Raw genomic sequence first — 13,070 nt, 5'->3', positions numbered from 1 at the left:
ACTGAACCCTTTTTAGAGCAACTTTCTGTTGTATATCGCTAACGGAGCTACTTGGAGCAAAACAGCTTGCAAAGTAGCAAAATAGCAAACGGATTTACCCCTGGTGGTACAGTAGTTGACCCTCCACTGCTACATTTACTTAAAAACAAGTTTTCTCTAGCGAGCAGCTTAGCCGGAAGTCGTGTCCGCTTGCTGCTGTTGAATGAAGCTTTTTGTTGAATAGACAATCTTCGCTCTGTACTGTGTGTGTGCTGCAGTCAGCTGGAGAGACATGATGGCTAACAGGTTAGCTCACCGGTTAGCCTCACCATGACCTGACCGCAGAGCTGCAGGCTTCACCGCCCACTTCACCTGACCAGGTACCAGGTACAGCATGTCAGTGTCACGTCTGGTCCGAGTTGGTGTCTGGTATTTATTAGAAATGACTGTTAACTGTGGGCGGGTTAGCTGGAGGCAGCTAGCAGCTAGCTTACGGTAGAGTAGGACATAGTGGAGCTAATTGGAGGAATGCTAGTTAATGGTTGACAGGATTAATGCTAGTGCTGTTTATAAGACTGGATAGCAGCACTCAGTCAGTCAGTGGGACTAATTATTTTATCTACAGCCATAATTTCCACAAAGGTGATATTCTCTGTGCTGTTTTTAGAGCTAACATTACATGACAATAACAGATGCTGACAACATGGACTGTATACAATACATTATCCCTCACATATTAGGGTGTGAAGCAACACTTATTTCATTATTATAATTTAGTCTATAAAATGGTAGAAAATACTGACCCAAAGATATGAAACTGACAGTAAAAAGCAGAGAAAAGGCAGCATATTGGAGAGGCTGGGACAGGATTTTGTTTGCCATTTTTGCTTGAAAAGTGACTGAAACAAATCAATTAATTTCAATTAATGAATTAATTAGTCAAAATAGTTGCCAAATAATTTTTCTGTTGATTTTATTAATCTATTAACTGGCTATTTGTTTCAGAATCTACACAGCTGTTGAAACTGTATCCACATTGTATTGCATTTCTTCATGAATACTTGATTTTAGAACTCAATTGTCAGAGAAAGAAAAGGCATTAATTAGATCAGCAGATGTGATCAGTGTCACAGTAGTTGTTAAAGCAGCAGTGGGTAGAATTGGAGCAAATATTTATAAAAATAAAATCAATATCCTGACAGTAGTGCAAGAGACAGGTAATCTGAAAAAAAATCATGCGCCTCTGTGTCCTCCGGTGCTCCTAATGGCTAATATGAATTAATAATCTGTTACTGTAATGCCTATTTTTAACCTCAAATGTTTTCAGAAACATCTTGTAGTGTACTGTTTAGCTGTGAAAAGAGAAAGTTTGTGACCTGGCAGCCATGTTGAGATCAGTTGAGGAAATACCATGCACCGCCCACCAGCCGGAGCTCAGCCAATAGAAACCCTCTCTCTCTGAAATGACCTGTGATTGGCCAAAGTCTCCCGTCATGGACTCGATTTTTTTAAAGCCTGAAAACAGAGCCATGAGGAGGTGCAGGAGTCTAGTTATCTCTCAGAACACTTGAATTACAATATGCTGAAAGGTTATTATGGAATTGTTGCCCAATGATGCCAAAAATATACCGCCTACTGCATGTTTAAACTGTTGATTTATCTATGTGATGAATAATTAATTAACATCTACTGTAGGGCTGACCCGACTCAAAAGAGTATAGAAGCAAAGAGACAAAACTTCGGTGCTTTTTTGACAGCAGCCGCTGCCACCATTTTGGACTGAAAGCGCTTATTAAATTTGTAATATTTTATTGTTCAACACAGGCCATTTCAGTAGAATATGACAATAGAATAGAAATAATTTAGTTTTACTTTTGTACGGCACTTTTTAGGCGGATGTTTTACTGGCGTCCGGTAGTCGCTTTCAGTCCAAAATGGCGGAAGCATAGCTCTGCTGCTGGCCGCTGATGTCTCAATGGAACGACCAATTGATTTTCACTTCTTGGCAATATACGTCCTTTCCGTGAATGCTTCGACCGTTGTCATGATATTCGACCTCCAAATCACTATTTGACTGTTTTGTTTTTTTATACACAAGTATGTAATAATACTGTGTAAATCCCCAAATAGCTCATGAAATAAGAAATAATCCCATAACATTATTAGAGATGTGCATTCCAAGTAAAAGTACTATTTGAAAATCCCTGGGAATTATTTGATTATTAATTGAATATTCGCCGCATTTCCAATAATCTCACGGAGCCCAAAATCCAAAGTATTTATCGTCTATGAAAACGACATGCATGTAAATCGTAGTTGACTTCTGTTTTTGCATGATTTAAAAATCATCTGCATTCGTTTCTCATCAAAATGATCACATTGAACCAGCAGCTTGTTGACGTCTAAAACCTGTCTACATCGGCTTCCTCCCCTTCGACTCAGAGACACTACAGAGGTAGAGGACGGACTAAAGCGTATTACAGTGAGACACACAGGCAGCGAGCTTCTTTTCTAAGACCAGATTTAAGGCAGCGGGTTGCCATAGAGACTGCGGTGCCCTGCTGTGTGCCACTCTCTCTCTCATGTTCTGTCTGTCACTGTACATTACATGCTAATTAATATTGAAGGTCCTATTTAGCCAGCCAACAAACAGCCTGTCTGCGCAACAAGCAGAGGTGTTGCTGCTTGTGTGTACAGGGGTGGTGTATTTGTCATACTTTTTGGACTGTTGGTCAGACAAAACAAGCATTTTGAAAATGTCAACTTGCCCTCTGTTGAAAATAGGCTTTCATACATTTGTATAAAGTATTTACATTAATGTTTTAGAATTAATTTTGCCATCATGATTTATTAATATTGCATGTAGCACCTTTTAATGAAGATATAAGGGAAAACGGTGTCATCACGTGTCACTTGCAGTTTTTATTGCACTTACAGGCTTTTTTCCTTTCGAGGAAGGTGGCAAAGGTCATCTTATCAAATGTAGAACATAAAGTAGGGTCTGTGACATGAAATAAAAACAGAAAAAGGACCACCCCTTCGCCCCCATCCCATGTTGGTCTTGGTCACATGTAAGGGAAAAAAATAGATAAATAAAATTTAAAAAAGAAGGAAAAAAATAATAATAGTAATAAAATAAAATATTTTTTAAAAAGTCAATAAATAGAAAATAATGTAAAAGAATAAAAGAGAAAAAATTATATGAAATCAAATGATGTATTAAGCTTAAAAAAAGGAAATAAAGAGGGTCGTAGGAAAGGTTACAGGCTGTTTTTAGTGTTTTTGCAGCGGTCACTATGGATAGTCAAGTAGCAGCCGATAGCAAAGAAAAAAGGGCAGCTTGTTGACGGGCCTTATGGTCTACTTAAGGTCCCTGATTAGCAGCTCTCATTATTAATGCCATCCTATTTTGGAGAACCCGAACAAGCCTTATCTGTGTAACCAATACTCACTTTCATGAAATGACGCCCTGCTAGATCAGGTTGCTACTTTATTTCCTTCTTAAGATATTCACCCTCACTGCATTTCCATCTTATAGGGTTACCACTCTGCATCACCCCTGCAAGTTTCTAAGACGGTTCTGGCCTGGGGATGTGGATTTGCGGTGAATTATTAACAGGAGAAGTTTATTTGTAGGGGCTGATGGGCGTAGCTCATTTACCTGATACCTGCTTTCTTTGACGGACATGTGTCAAACAGTGGATGCCGTCACAGGACTTGAATAGTGCTTTCTAGTAGCGGAGGTCCCTCGTGCTGCCCCTGCTCTCACAACTTCGACTGAAATAGGCAGAAATGACGATGGAAAGCTCAGCGGTTATGCGGCTACGCTACGAAGAACTGCTGTTTTTCACGGCCTGCCTTTGTCATTGCTGGTGCGTGTGTCTGTGTGTTTGTGTGTGTCTGGAGGGCAGAGTGTGTAGGCGAGGAGGTGCTGGTGGCATGCGTACGGGCAGCAGCTGGAGGTGGCAACTCTCCCGGGCCATGAGATTGGCGCCGCGCTGGTGCAGGCTGTGCCGCACGCAGAGAGGAGGCCGAGGCAGCGGGGCGACCAAGCCGTGGATCGGAGGAAGGGTTTTGGAGCTGTGGAGCTACGCCAAGCTGCTGCTCAAGTCGCTGTACTTCAACAGCCTCACCAACGCGGACACTATGCTGGACTGTGCGTTTGAACCCGTCTACTGGATCGTGGACAATGTGACCCGCTGGTTTGGAGTGGTGAGCTGTTGGGATTTCTATTCTGGATGCTTCTTTTCTCCCTACACCCCCAAACTACGTTCCTCACCCTCACATGTCTTTTCCTCTCTCAGGTGTTTGTCTGTCTTGTCATACTACTGACGACCACAGTTGTGATCATCGTCTACCTGTTCGTCCTACCCACAATTCTCAGCACTTACCCTGTGTACCGGATCGTCTGGCACCTCTGCTGTGGCCACTGGCTCCTTATCATGGTGGTCTTCCATTACTACAAGGCCACCACCACCTCCCCGGGACACCCACCCAAGGTACCAAACTCCTCATAGGCTGAAAGGAAAATGCTGACAAGGTGTAGCAAGATTGATACTGTGAGGGCTGTCAGGCAGAGCCCAGCTAAAGGAGTCCAAAACAGTGGTTCCCAACCTGGGGGGGATGCCAAAGATCACAGGGGGTGCGCCAGGATTTGTCTGCTGTGAGGTTGTAAAAATAAGATGTGCACATGTATTGCGAAAATCACAATGACACACTTGCTGGATAATTTATACAAAAGTCTGTATATCTAATAATTTAAAAATATGTTTTTTGTGCTAAATATTCTGCTTCAATCCATATTTGTTGGCATTTAGCCTTTCAAAAACAAAATTTTTACTGTGGTCGAAATTAATTTTGTTCTACAGCTTGACGCACACAAAGGGAGGCCGGTCTAGCAGCAATTTAACAACGCCATAAATTACATTTATGTAATTGCAATAAAAAAATCTATTTCGGCTCTAACGCTATTATAGTAAATTAATTAAGTCGTTACAAAAAAAAAGTTCATATATATCTACATTGACTTGGCGAATCTGTCAAGATGTCATCACTTTATTTATGTTGACGAAATTAACAAGCTCTCTTCTTTCTACTTAGTAGGCCACATTTTGTTTCCACCCGGTATTACTGCACAGTTGCAGATAAAAAAATTAACTAATATTATTCGTGTCTAATGAAATATTCTGTTTCAATACACATTTGTTGGTGTTTAGCCTTTCAAAAAACAACATTTTCACTGCGGTCACAAAACTGTTTGCTCTCCCGCTTGCCACACACAAAGGGAGGACGAGTTATATTCATTAAAGAAAGTTGATTTATTAAAAACAGACTAACTCATTTAATAAACTAACTTTTTTAGGGTGGTGACATCAGAAGATATGGAGGGGGGGAGCTCAGCTTTAGAAATCATCATTGGAATGAATAGGCGCCATCTTGGATCCAGTATCCAGTTCTTATAATACATCCATGCTCGCAGCTAATGGTGCTAACAGAGCTAACAGAGCTAACAGTGTTAACCTGAGGGGGAACCAGAGGTTGGGTGCTACGATTCTGTCGGGACGGCGTTATCAGCTGTAACCACCGTATGAGTGCAGTGCAGAGCGGCGGCCGTGAGCTAGTCAGTGGGACACGCTCACATGCACTAGAACACAGCCCGGCTATATCAACAAAGCAAGGAGAAGCTCGGATTACAACACACACACAGAGGGAGAGCGACTTCATTACTCCACTATATCTTTACACAGGAAATAGTTGTTTGCTGCTTTATTAATGCACTGAATATATTTCTGTCTGTCTTCTTCTTCTTCACTGCCACACGGTTTAACACTTGGTTAGATTGTTGTAAGACAGTAACACAGTATATCGTTTTGTGTTTATTTTAGGACAAAGTTCAAATTCCCTCCGTGTCCATGTGTAAGAAATGCATCACTCCAAAACCGGCCAGGACGCACCACTGCAGCATCTGCAACACGTAAGATAATCAAACAATAACTCATGTACAGAGTTCGTCAGTTTTTAAAAAAGTCCTTCATGGTAAACGGTTTGTTTTTATTACAGGTGTATTTTGAAGATGGACCACCACTGTCGTATCCTTCTAACAAGCAAAACATAAAAAAACTCAAAAGAGAATGCATGACAATGTTTTACTGTGTTTACCGTTTGTGCTTTTTAAACGTTCCAAGTGTTTTGTACACATTGACCTGAACATGTTTCCAGCCTGGTTGAACAACTGTGTGGGCCATTGCAACCACCGCTACTTCTTCTCCTTCTGCCTGTACATGACCTTGGGCTGCATCTACTGCAGCATCAGCAGCAAGGACTTGTTTCTGGAGGCCTACAGTGCTATAGAGGTGAGGCCGCAAGAATTATCAGTCATGCTGCACCATCACGCCTATGAACAAAAAATGACCACCAGTATATCTGCAGGTGGAGTTTTTCTTTAAAGGTATAGTTTGGGTGTTTTGAAGTGGGGTTGTATGAGGTACTTGCCGTGAGGCCGCTATACAGTCTATGGCAGTATTCAAATCTGCATACTATACTAGTAGTACGTACTGATTTGGCCAACATGTAGCATGTAGCATGTAGTATGCAGTATGCCAAAAATACCCGGATGTCGTACTGATTTGGAAAAAATCTCCAGTATGAATCGGACCAGTCTACCTTGCCTACTGTATCCCACAATGCAAAGCGCTGGAACGGTACGGGCTACGGTTACAACAATAACAGCAGCCAAAAAGCGGCTTGTCTTTTTACATTTTTCGTAGCTATTTCATCATTAAATTCACTTTTTGAGGCGAGAAATTCACTGTGTAGATTTTGAATATTTTTTCAAAAAAATGACTTGCTCCCGCACACACTTTTCTCTGCTTTATTCGTCAACGTTTCGGTCAACAAGGACCTTCATCAGGACATTAAGAAGATAAAATGGTGGTGTTTGTTCTTTTAAACACCACCAAATCAATGTGATTGGATGATTGGAAGTGTCTGCCATCCCTATTGGTTGAGGGAGTGACATCATCACATATCCATTGCACCAAGAAAAAGTACATATTGGAGGGGATCTACTCCCAGCACCACAAACAATTTTGAGAATGTGCATGTTTTCCTCTATTTGTAGATTTTTAATATTGACAGTTTTACGATATTAGATGGCGAATCGAACGTTTTCGAAGTTTAGAAGCTCCACAAACTGCTGTGACAGCTAGCTAGCGCCTGCTGGGGTTGCTACCTCGCCAGCCGGACGGTCACTCTCACAGACCGCTATGAGCTGGCTGGAGCTCTCTCTAGAGACCAGTCTTGTAGACGAGGGGCTTTTAGTTCCTTGTTGACAATATCACAACACAAATGTCCATTTTATATTAATGGGAACCTGTGTTTATCTGCCTTTTTGGATTAAAAGCGCCACAATCGCCTGCAGGCGTACCTCCCTGGAGAGCCGGCCAGTGACGCTCACAGACCGGCTACAGAGCAGCAGGCAGTGGCGAGGGAAAGAGCAGCCTCTGTATCAGTAGTATGTAGTAGGCGGTTTCCAATACAGCCTATGTTTCCGACGGGGAACTGAAGCCGTTATCTCTGCTCTCGACAAAGCAACCAGACTCCACTGAATGAAAACAGTAATTTTACATCGCAGCACACGGGAGTTGCTGGTCTAACGCTGCCTCGATTGGTTAGTTTGTTTGTGTTGTTGTGTGACTTTGGTTAGGTCGGATTCACCAAAGTCACACAATAACACAAACTAACTAACCGAGCGAGGCAGCGGTAGACCAACAACCCCCGTGTTCTGCGAGGTCAAATTACAGTATTTTTCGATGGAGTCTAGTGGCTTTGTTAAGAGGATACACAAATTCAACGGAACTTCAGTTCCCTGTCAGAAAGGGCCGTCTGACGGCAAGTTAAACCGGCGAAAATATTCTAAATATAGCGTACACTGAAACTGATAGATGTTTTAGGTTAGCCTTTCTTTTATGTGTCTAAAATGTTTTTTCTGCCGACCCCGTCCACAGCAGTACGTTGCTTTGCTACCGTGCTGTAACTCCTGTCTGCTTCACTTCAAAACACCTGAACTATCCCTTTAACCTCTAGGCTACTGACACCCCAAAAACCCAACTCTGTTGTTTTTGTTTGTTGCTGCTAATGGTACGAGTAGATGATTAGTACGGTGGCACCTGCCACATGGTAGCGAGAAGGCAGAGGACGAGCTCAGATGGCAAGTGATAAGCGAAACAGGAGACATGAAAAGGATCTTTGCTTTCTGCTCTCATATTTACCTCTGAACCAGGACGGTCTTATATCAAAGGTGGTTGTGCACCAGCTGGTAAACAAACAACTCTTGGCTTTGAATACTAATTAGTTTGAAAGCCACCCAGAACCAGGAACAGGATCCAGCATGTTACGTTCCCATACTGTCAGCAGCCTTTTGATCCTGAGCCAACATGACCTCAGAGACCAGTGAGCTAAAACGTCCTTGGATCAGATCCGAAAGTGAAATAAGGTGACACCAGCATGAATATGTAAGCCTTACTACTTCCTGTCCCCTTCAGAGGTACTATCAGACCCCTCCTCCAACCGACGCCTACACAGAGACCACTGCTCAAAAGTGTATCATCTTCCTCTGGGTACTGACCAGGTAAGGAACACTTCACCACATATATTTTAAAACATCAGATAACATTGTGCAGACGGCTCAGGTTGTACAGTAATATATCCTCCCTGCAGCTCGGTGACAGTAGCTCTCGGAGGACTCACACTCTGGCACAGCATACTCATCAGCAGAGGAGAGACCAGCGTGGAGCGGCACATCAACAACAGAGAGATCAGAAGACTCCAGGAGAAGGGCAAGGTGCATATACTAATACACAAATCAGTATTGCACCTGTCAGAGCACATCAAATCCTGCATATGGAGACAAAAAGCTTAAATAACATTGTTAACTGCAGGTATTTAATGTCAAATACAACTTCTAAACTACAAACGTCTTTTTATGTTTCTTGTGTTCTAACGCAGGTGTTCAAAAATCCATTTCATCATGGTCCAATGAACAACTGGAAGATACTTTTGGGTGTGGAGAAAAGGAGGTGAGTTCAGTTACCCATGTTCCTAAATGAGGCCTGTGAAAATGTAATTGGAATTTCAGTCACGGTTGATTTGGTAACAATCTCCGTGTTACCATGGTGAAAGCAAGTGCAGTTTAATACTACAGCAAAGCAGCTACTTTATCAGAAATACAACTACTAGAAAGAGGCGGTAATTACAGAATGGAAAAATACATTCAGACCATAAAATGGGGTTTGATTTCATGAAAACCTTTAAGGGATACATCGGATTTTTTAAAGAGGGGTTGTATGAGGTACTTATTCATGAAAGCTCAAGTTTGTTGACGTTGTCAGAAATGGCTGAGGCCATGGAAGTTAACTTTTTGGCGCATAAGTGTAATTTTAGTCGTATAGAGTTTTTCTTTTCTATTTTATAATAGCTCTGAGGAAAATGTTGATATTCCCAACAGCCTCTATCATTCTCCTCTGTCATTATGCCTTTGCATTTCCTGCATTAAGACATGGTCACACATGCGTGAATGCAGGCGAGTGGCCATCGCCTGTCAAGGCGATATTCAAACTGAAAGTTCATTAAAGTTGAACTCCGCGCGAATGCGAAGATGCAAATTTGCTTTGCAACTGGAAGCAACGTTTTTTTCGCCCCTTCGCTAGCATAGAATAGAAGTGAATGGGAGTGTTGATTGCACTTGTGACCGTGGCTTTACGTTACCTGCTCACTAGCTTGCTAGATCATTAGCCTCTGTAGCTTCTAGACGCCGACAGTAACGCTAATGTCGCCGTTGCCTAGCAGCGGTGTTCTCGTGACTTAACCACTTGAACTCCAAGCACATTGTGTACACGACTCCCAACGTACTAACTCCGAGCACACTAGTTCCATTTTGAAGGCAGCATATTACCTGCAGTAGATGACGGTCGGCACACCGTCAGTTTGGAGAAGCAGACAGGAGTTACCGCACAGAAGCAAAGCGGTGTACTGCTGTGGACGGGGGCAGCAAAACATATTTTAGCCACCTAAAAGAAAGACTCACCTAAAGAAATCAGTTTGTGTACGCCATATTTACACCCTTTCCGACGGGCAACTGAAGCCGTTATCTGTTCTCTTCAAAGCCACCAGACTCCTTTGACAAACGCAGTAATTGTTTCCAGCCTCTACTTACTTGTTCTTCTGTTCCCCAGTCACTGGTTCACAAGGGTCCTCTTGCCCTCCGGCCATGTTCCCAGTGGGGACGGCATCATGTGGGACTGCACCTTCACCAGAAGAGACCCCATGGCCATCTGATCCTCACCCCTTTTCCCTCCAAACCATATCAAAAAAACTCATAACATTTTTTAACCTGCATTTCACACGACAAGTGACGTGACGTGTCACAGTCGTGCCCAGCTCGGGACAAAGAAGAGGAGCTCCTGCTGCTACAATCATTCGACAAGGAAAAAGAAGCTTTGTAGTAACACAAATACAAACACATTTTTGGTATTTGCACTGCTAGAAGCGGGAACCACATGGAAATAACCACTAGTGATTCATCGTCTAAGGATCCGTCGTCATTTCCCACCTGTCTCCAGTCGACCTCGCCACCAGCCGACGTCACCCTTTCGACTGCAGCGCTGCTGACTGACTAGACTTATAAATGGTGCTGCTGGCCAGCATTGTTGTAAAGCCCAAACCTTTCTCCCACAACAAAGACTTTCTGTGCATCTGTTGGACTGAAAATCTTGCACCAACATGACAGCCTCTTTTGACAAGTGAGAGAGGAAAGACAGAAGGATGGATGGGGATGGGGGATAAGGCAGTATGGCCCAGAGCTTGCAGTTACGGCATTTCAAAAGGTGCTATGTGTCGCATTTTCAAACATCTAGGTCCTGATCACACGGGGCGCGAGGTGCACCGCACTGCCTTTCTGTTGCCCGGCCAGATGGAGCGTCTACAGTTGGTAAACTTATGTCACTCCGGGTATCCAGAAAAAGTCACCACAAAGACAAAAAACGCTAATGACAATGTGCGCTTTTCCGCTCTGAGTTGAATAGAGAGGCGAAGTCCCTCCCCTTCTGTTGGACCACCATGGGAACTTATTTCACCAAAAAATATGAACGATAGTCAACGGCAAGAGACAAATATTTGTTTGATTCCGTTTGAATTACACATGTGATGTTTGTCAATTTAAAACATAATTTTGCAAGTCAAGAAAAACTGCTGAAGTATCAGACTGAAAATACGTAATTAAAAAGACTACACACTCAAAAGTCACAAGTGACGTCTCTCTCTCGCTGAAGCTACGATGGCTCTGTGTTTCATACTGGGATGTACTCACACCAGCAACGGGTCTGATCATTCTTTCTCTTCCCGGCTGATAAAAAGACCAGGAGTCTCTGGATAAAACACATCAGGTCAGATAACGTTTCATTTGTGCGTGGTCATAGCTAAGTTAGTTAGCTAGTGTTGGTGACGTATATTGTGCGAGACGAGAGATGTAGTTCACTGAGCGGTTTCACAGAAAACTAAATGATACTACGACAAACTGTGACCTTCTTACCTTCAAAATGATGTTTCAAATTGACAAACATCATATGTGTGATTCATGGCGCAATACAAACAGGATAAAATATAGCTCTTGCCGTTGACTACGGCTTCTGAAATAAGGTCCCACGGGGTCCACTGGAAGGGGCGGGACTTCGCCTCTCTATTTTGTTCAACTCGAGGCGTTCAGGGCGCTCCTGTAAAAACGCGAGGCGCTCAGCAACACAAAACGTTTCACTCTCATTGAAAACAATTAGAAAAAGCCGCCCCAGGTTGCTAAAACCCGCTCTGTGTGATCAGGACCTAACACAGCACATTGTAAACTAATACTTAAGTATGAATGGTAACCACCATTTTATTTCAGTTGTATTGTTAATGCTTTGAAATATGAGATGTATTGTGTGTTTTGCTTTCAATTTGGCTTCTCAGAGAAGGTCTCATGTGTTTACACTGTTTCAACGTGCCAGCATTAATGTGCTCATGGTTCATAGATGATAAAAAGCTAAATCTAGCATCATGAATAAGTGACACCGTGTTGATACGTGACTTCGCGTTAAGCCAGAGATTCGAGCCCAGACCTCGTCTGCTAATTCAGTATGTCTTTAAGTTCTGATTGTGTATGTCGTCCATAATAACTGTCTTTATGTGTCTCAGGCTGAGGACAAATCCAAGTGGTTTTTTTAAACATTTTAAAAGTTTAAGAAACACTTTTTAAAAAGTTTCTTAATGACGGGGAGGCAAGTCACGAGTTGAAAACATATTTCCAATGTTAACTTTTGATTTTGTCCTGTGTTTTAAGGTTTAATACTCTGCATGTTTTAAACCTGTAATATTTTGCTGTTGTGTTTCGGGGAGCGCGGCGTGCTAAATGAGATTGAGAACCAGTCTGACCTGATGTTCCGCTGCCGAAGAGGAGCGAAAAACCAAAAGTTCGATTCACTCGTCTTTTAACTTCTGACTTGAATCTTTTGCTTATTTGCCACTTTAGTTAAAGAAAAACAAAAACCTGCACAGTGCTCATTTTACCGTCTTTAACATTTCTGTCTTTGACACTGATAAATTGTCGTGTGCCTTGTTTGGTTGTTCAGCCTTTTAAATAAGTGAATCAGGCACTGTGAAATGTAATTCCAAATTTTTAATTCCCTTTCAGATTTTTTACCTCCGACATGTTCGTACCAATAACTTAATAATGGATGGGATGAATCTGTAGTTGCCATAGAAACATGACAACATGACGTACAGCTGTGATATCATGTGTAACCAATGAGAGCTGTGCTCCAGTTTGATTTCCTTTTTTTAATAAAACCTGTTTGATATTCTTGTTTGATTTTCAGGCGATGACATTTGACAACGTATAAAAAAAAGACATTAAATGCATTTTGTATAATTATAAAGAATGTTTTAATGACATTTTAAATATTGTCCATTTCCTTGGCATAAGTTGATGTGAGGTCCAAAGTCAGCCGACCTTACTGCAATAACTCGACAATAACTCTGATATAGCATCAATATTTGTTCAA

The 13,070-nt window shown here is 42.1% G+C and overlaps 1 protein-coding gene across 5 annotated transcripts; it reads left to right on the top strand.

Annotated features, from left to right (window-relative positions):
• The first annotated feature begins 221 nt into the window (after nt 1-221).
• zdhhc16b (zDHHC palmitoyltransferase 16b) lies at nt 222-12,872 on the top strand. Of its 5 annotated transcripts, none has more exons than XM_074620592.1 (10): nt 222-359; nt 3,891-4,191; nt 4,284-4,478; nt 5,865-5,953; nt 6,040-6,068; nt 6,199-6,332; nt 8,523-8,608; nt 8,698-8,821; nt 8,986-9,056; nt 10,212-12,872. In XM_074620592.1, exons 2-10 carry the CDS (start codon nt 3,919-3,921, stop codon nt 10,312-10,314), a joined length of 1,104 nt encoding a protein of 367 aa, XP_074476693.1. In that variant the 5' UTR covers nt 222-359; nt 3,891-3,918; the 3' UTR covers nt 10,315-12,872. The 5 variants fall into 5 exon arrangements, with proteins under 5 accessions (XP_074476693.1, XP_074476695.1, XP_074476694.1 ...); XM_074620594.1 differs by having other exon boundaries at nt 227-359; nt 3,886-4,191; nt 10,212-11,129; XM_074620593.1 differs by having other exon boundaries at nt 228-366; nt 10,212-11,129.
• The last annotated feature ends 198 nt before the right edge of the window (nt 12,873-13,070 follow it).

The sequence above is a fragment of the Sebastes fasciatus genome, chromosome 20 (assembly GCF_043250625.1).
Source record: "Sebastes fasciatus isolate fSebFas1 chromosome 20, fSebFas1.pri, whole genome shotgun sequence".
Classification (NCBI taxonomy): Eukaryota; Metazoa; Chordata; class Actinopteri; order Perciformes; family Sebastidae; genus Sebastes; species Sebastes fasciatus.
Note: the sequence above shows the minus strand (reverse complement) of the source record. Positions and strands in the feature narration are given on the sequence as shown.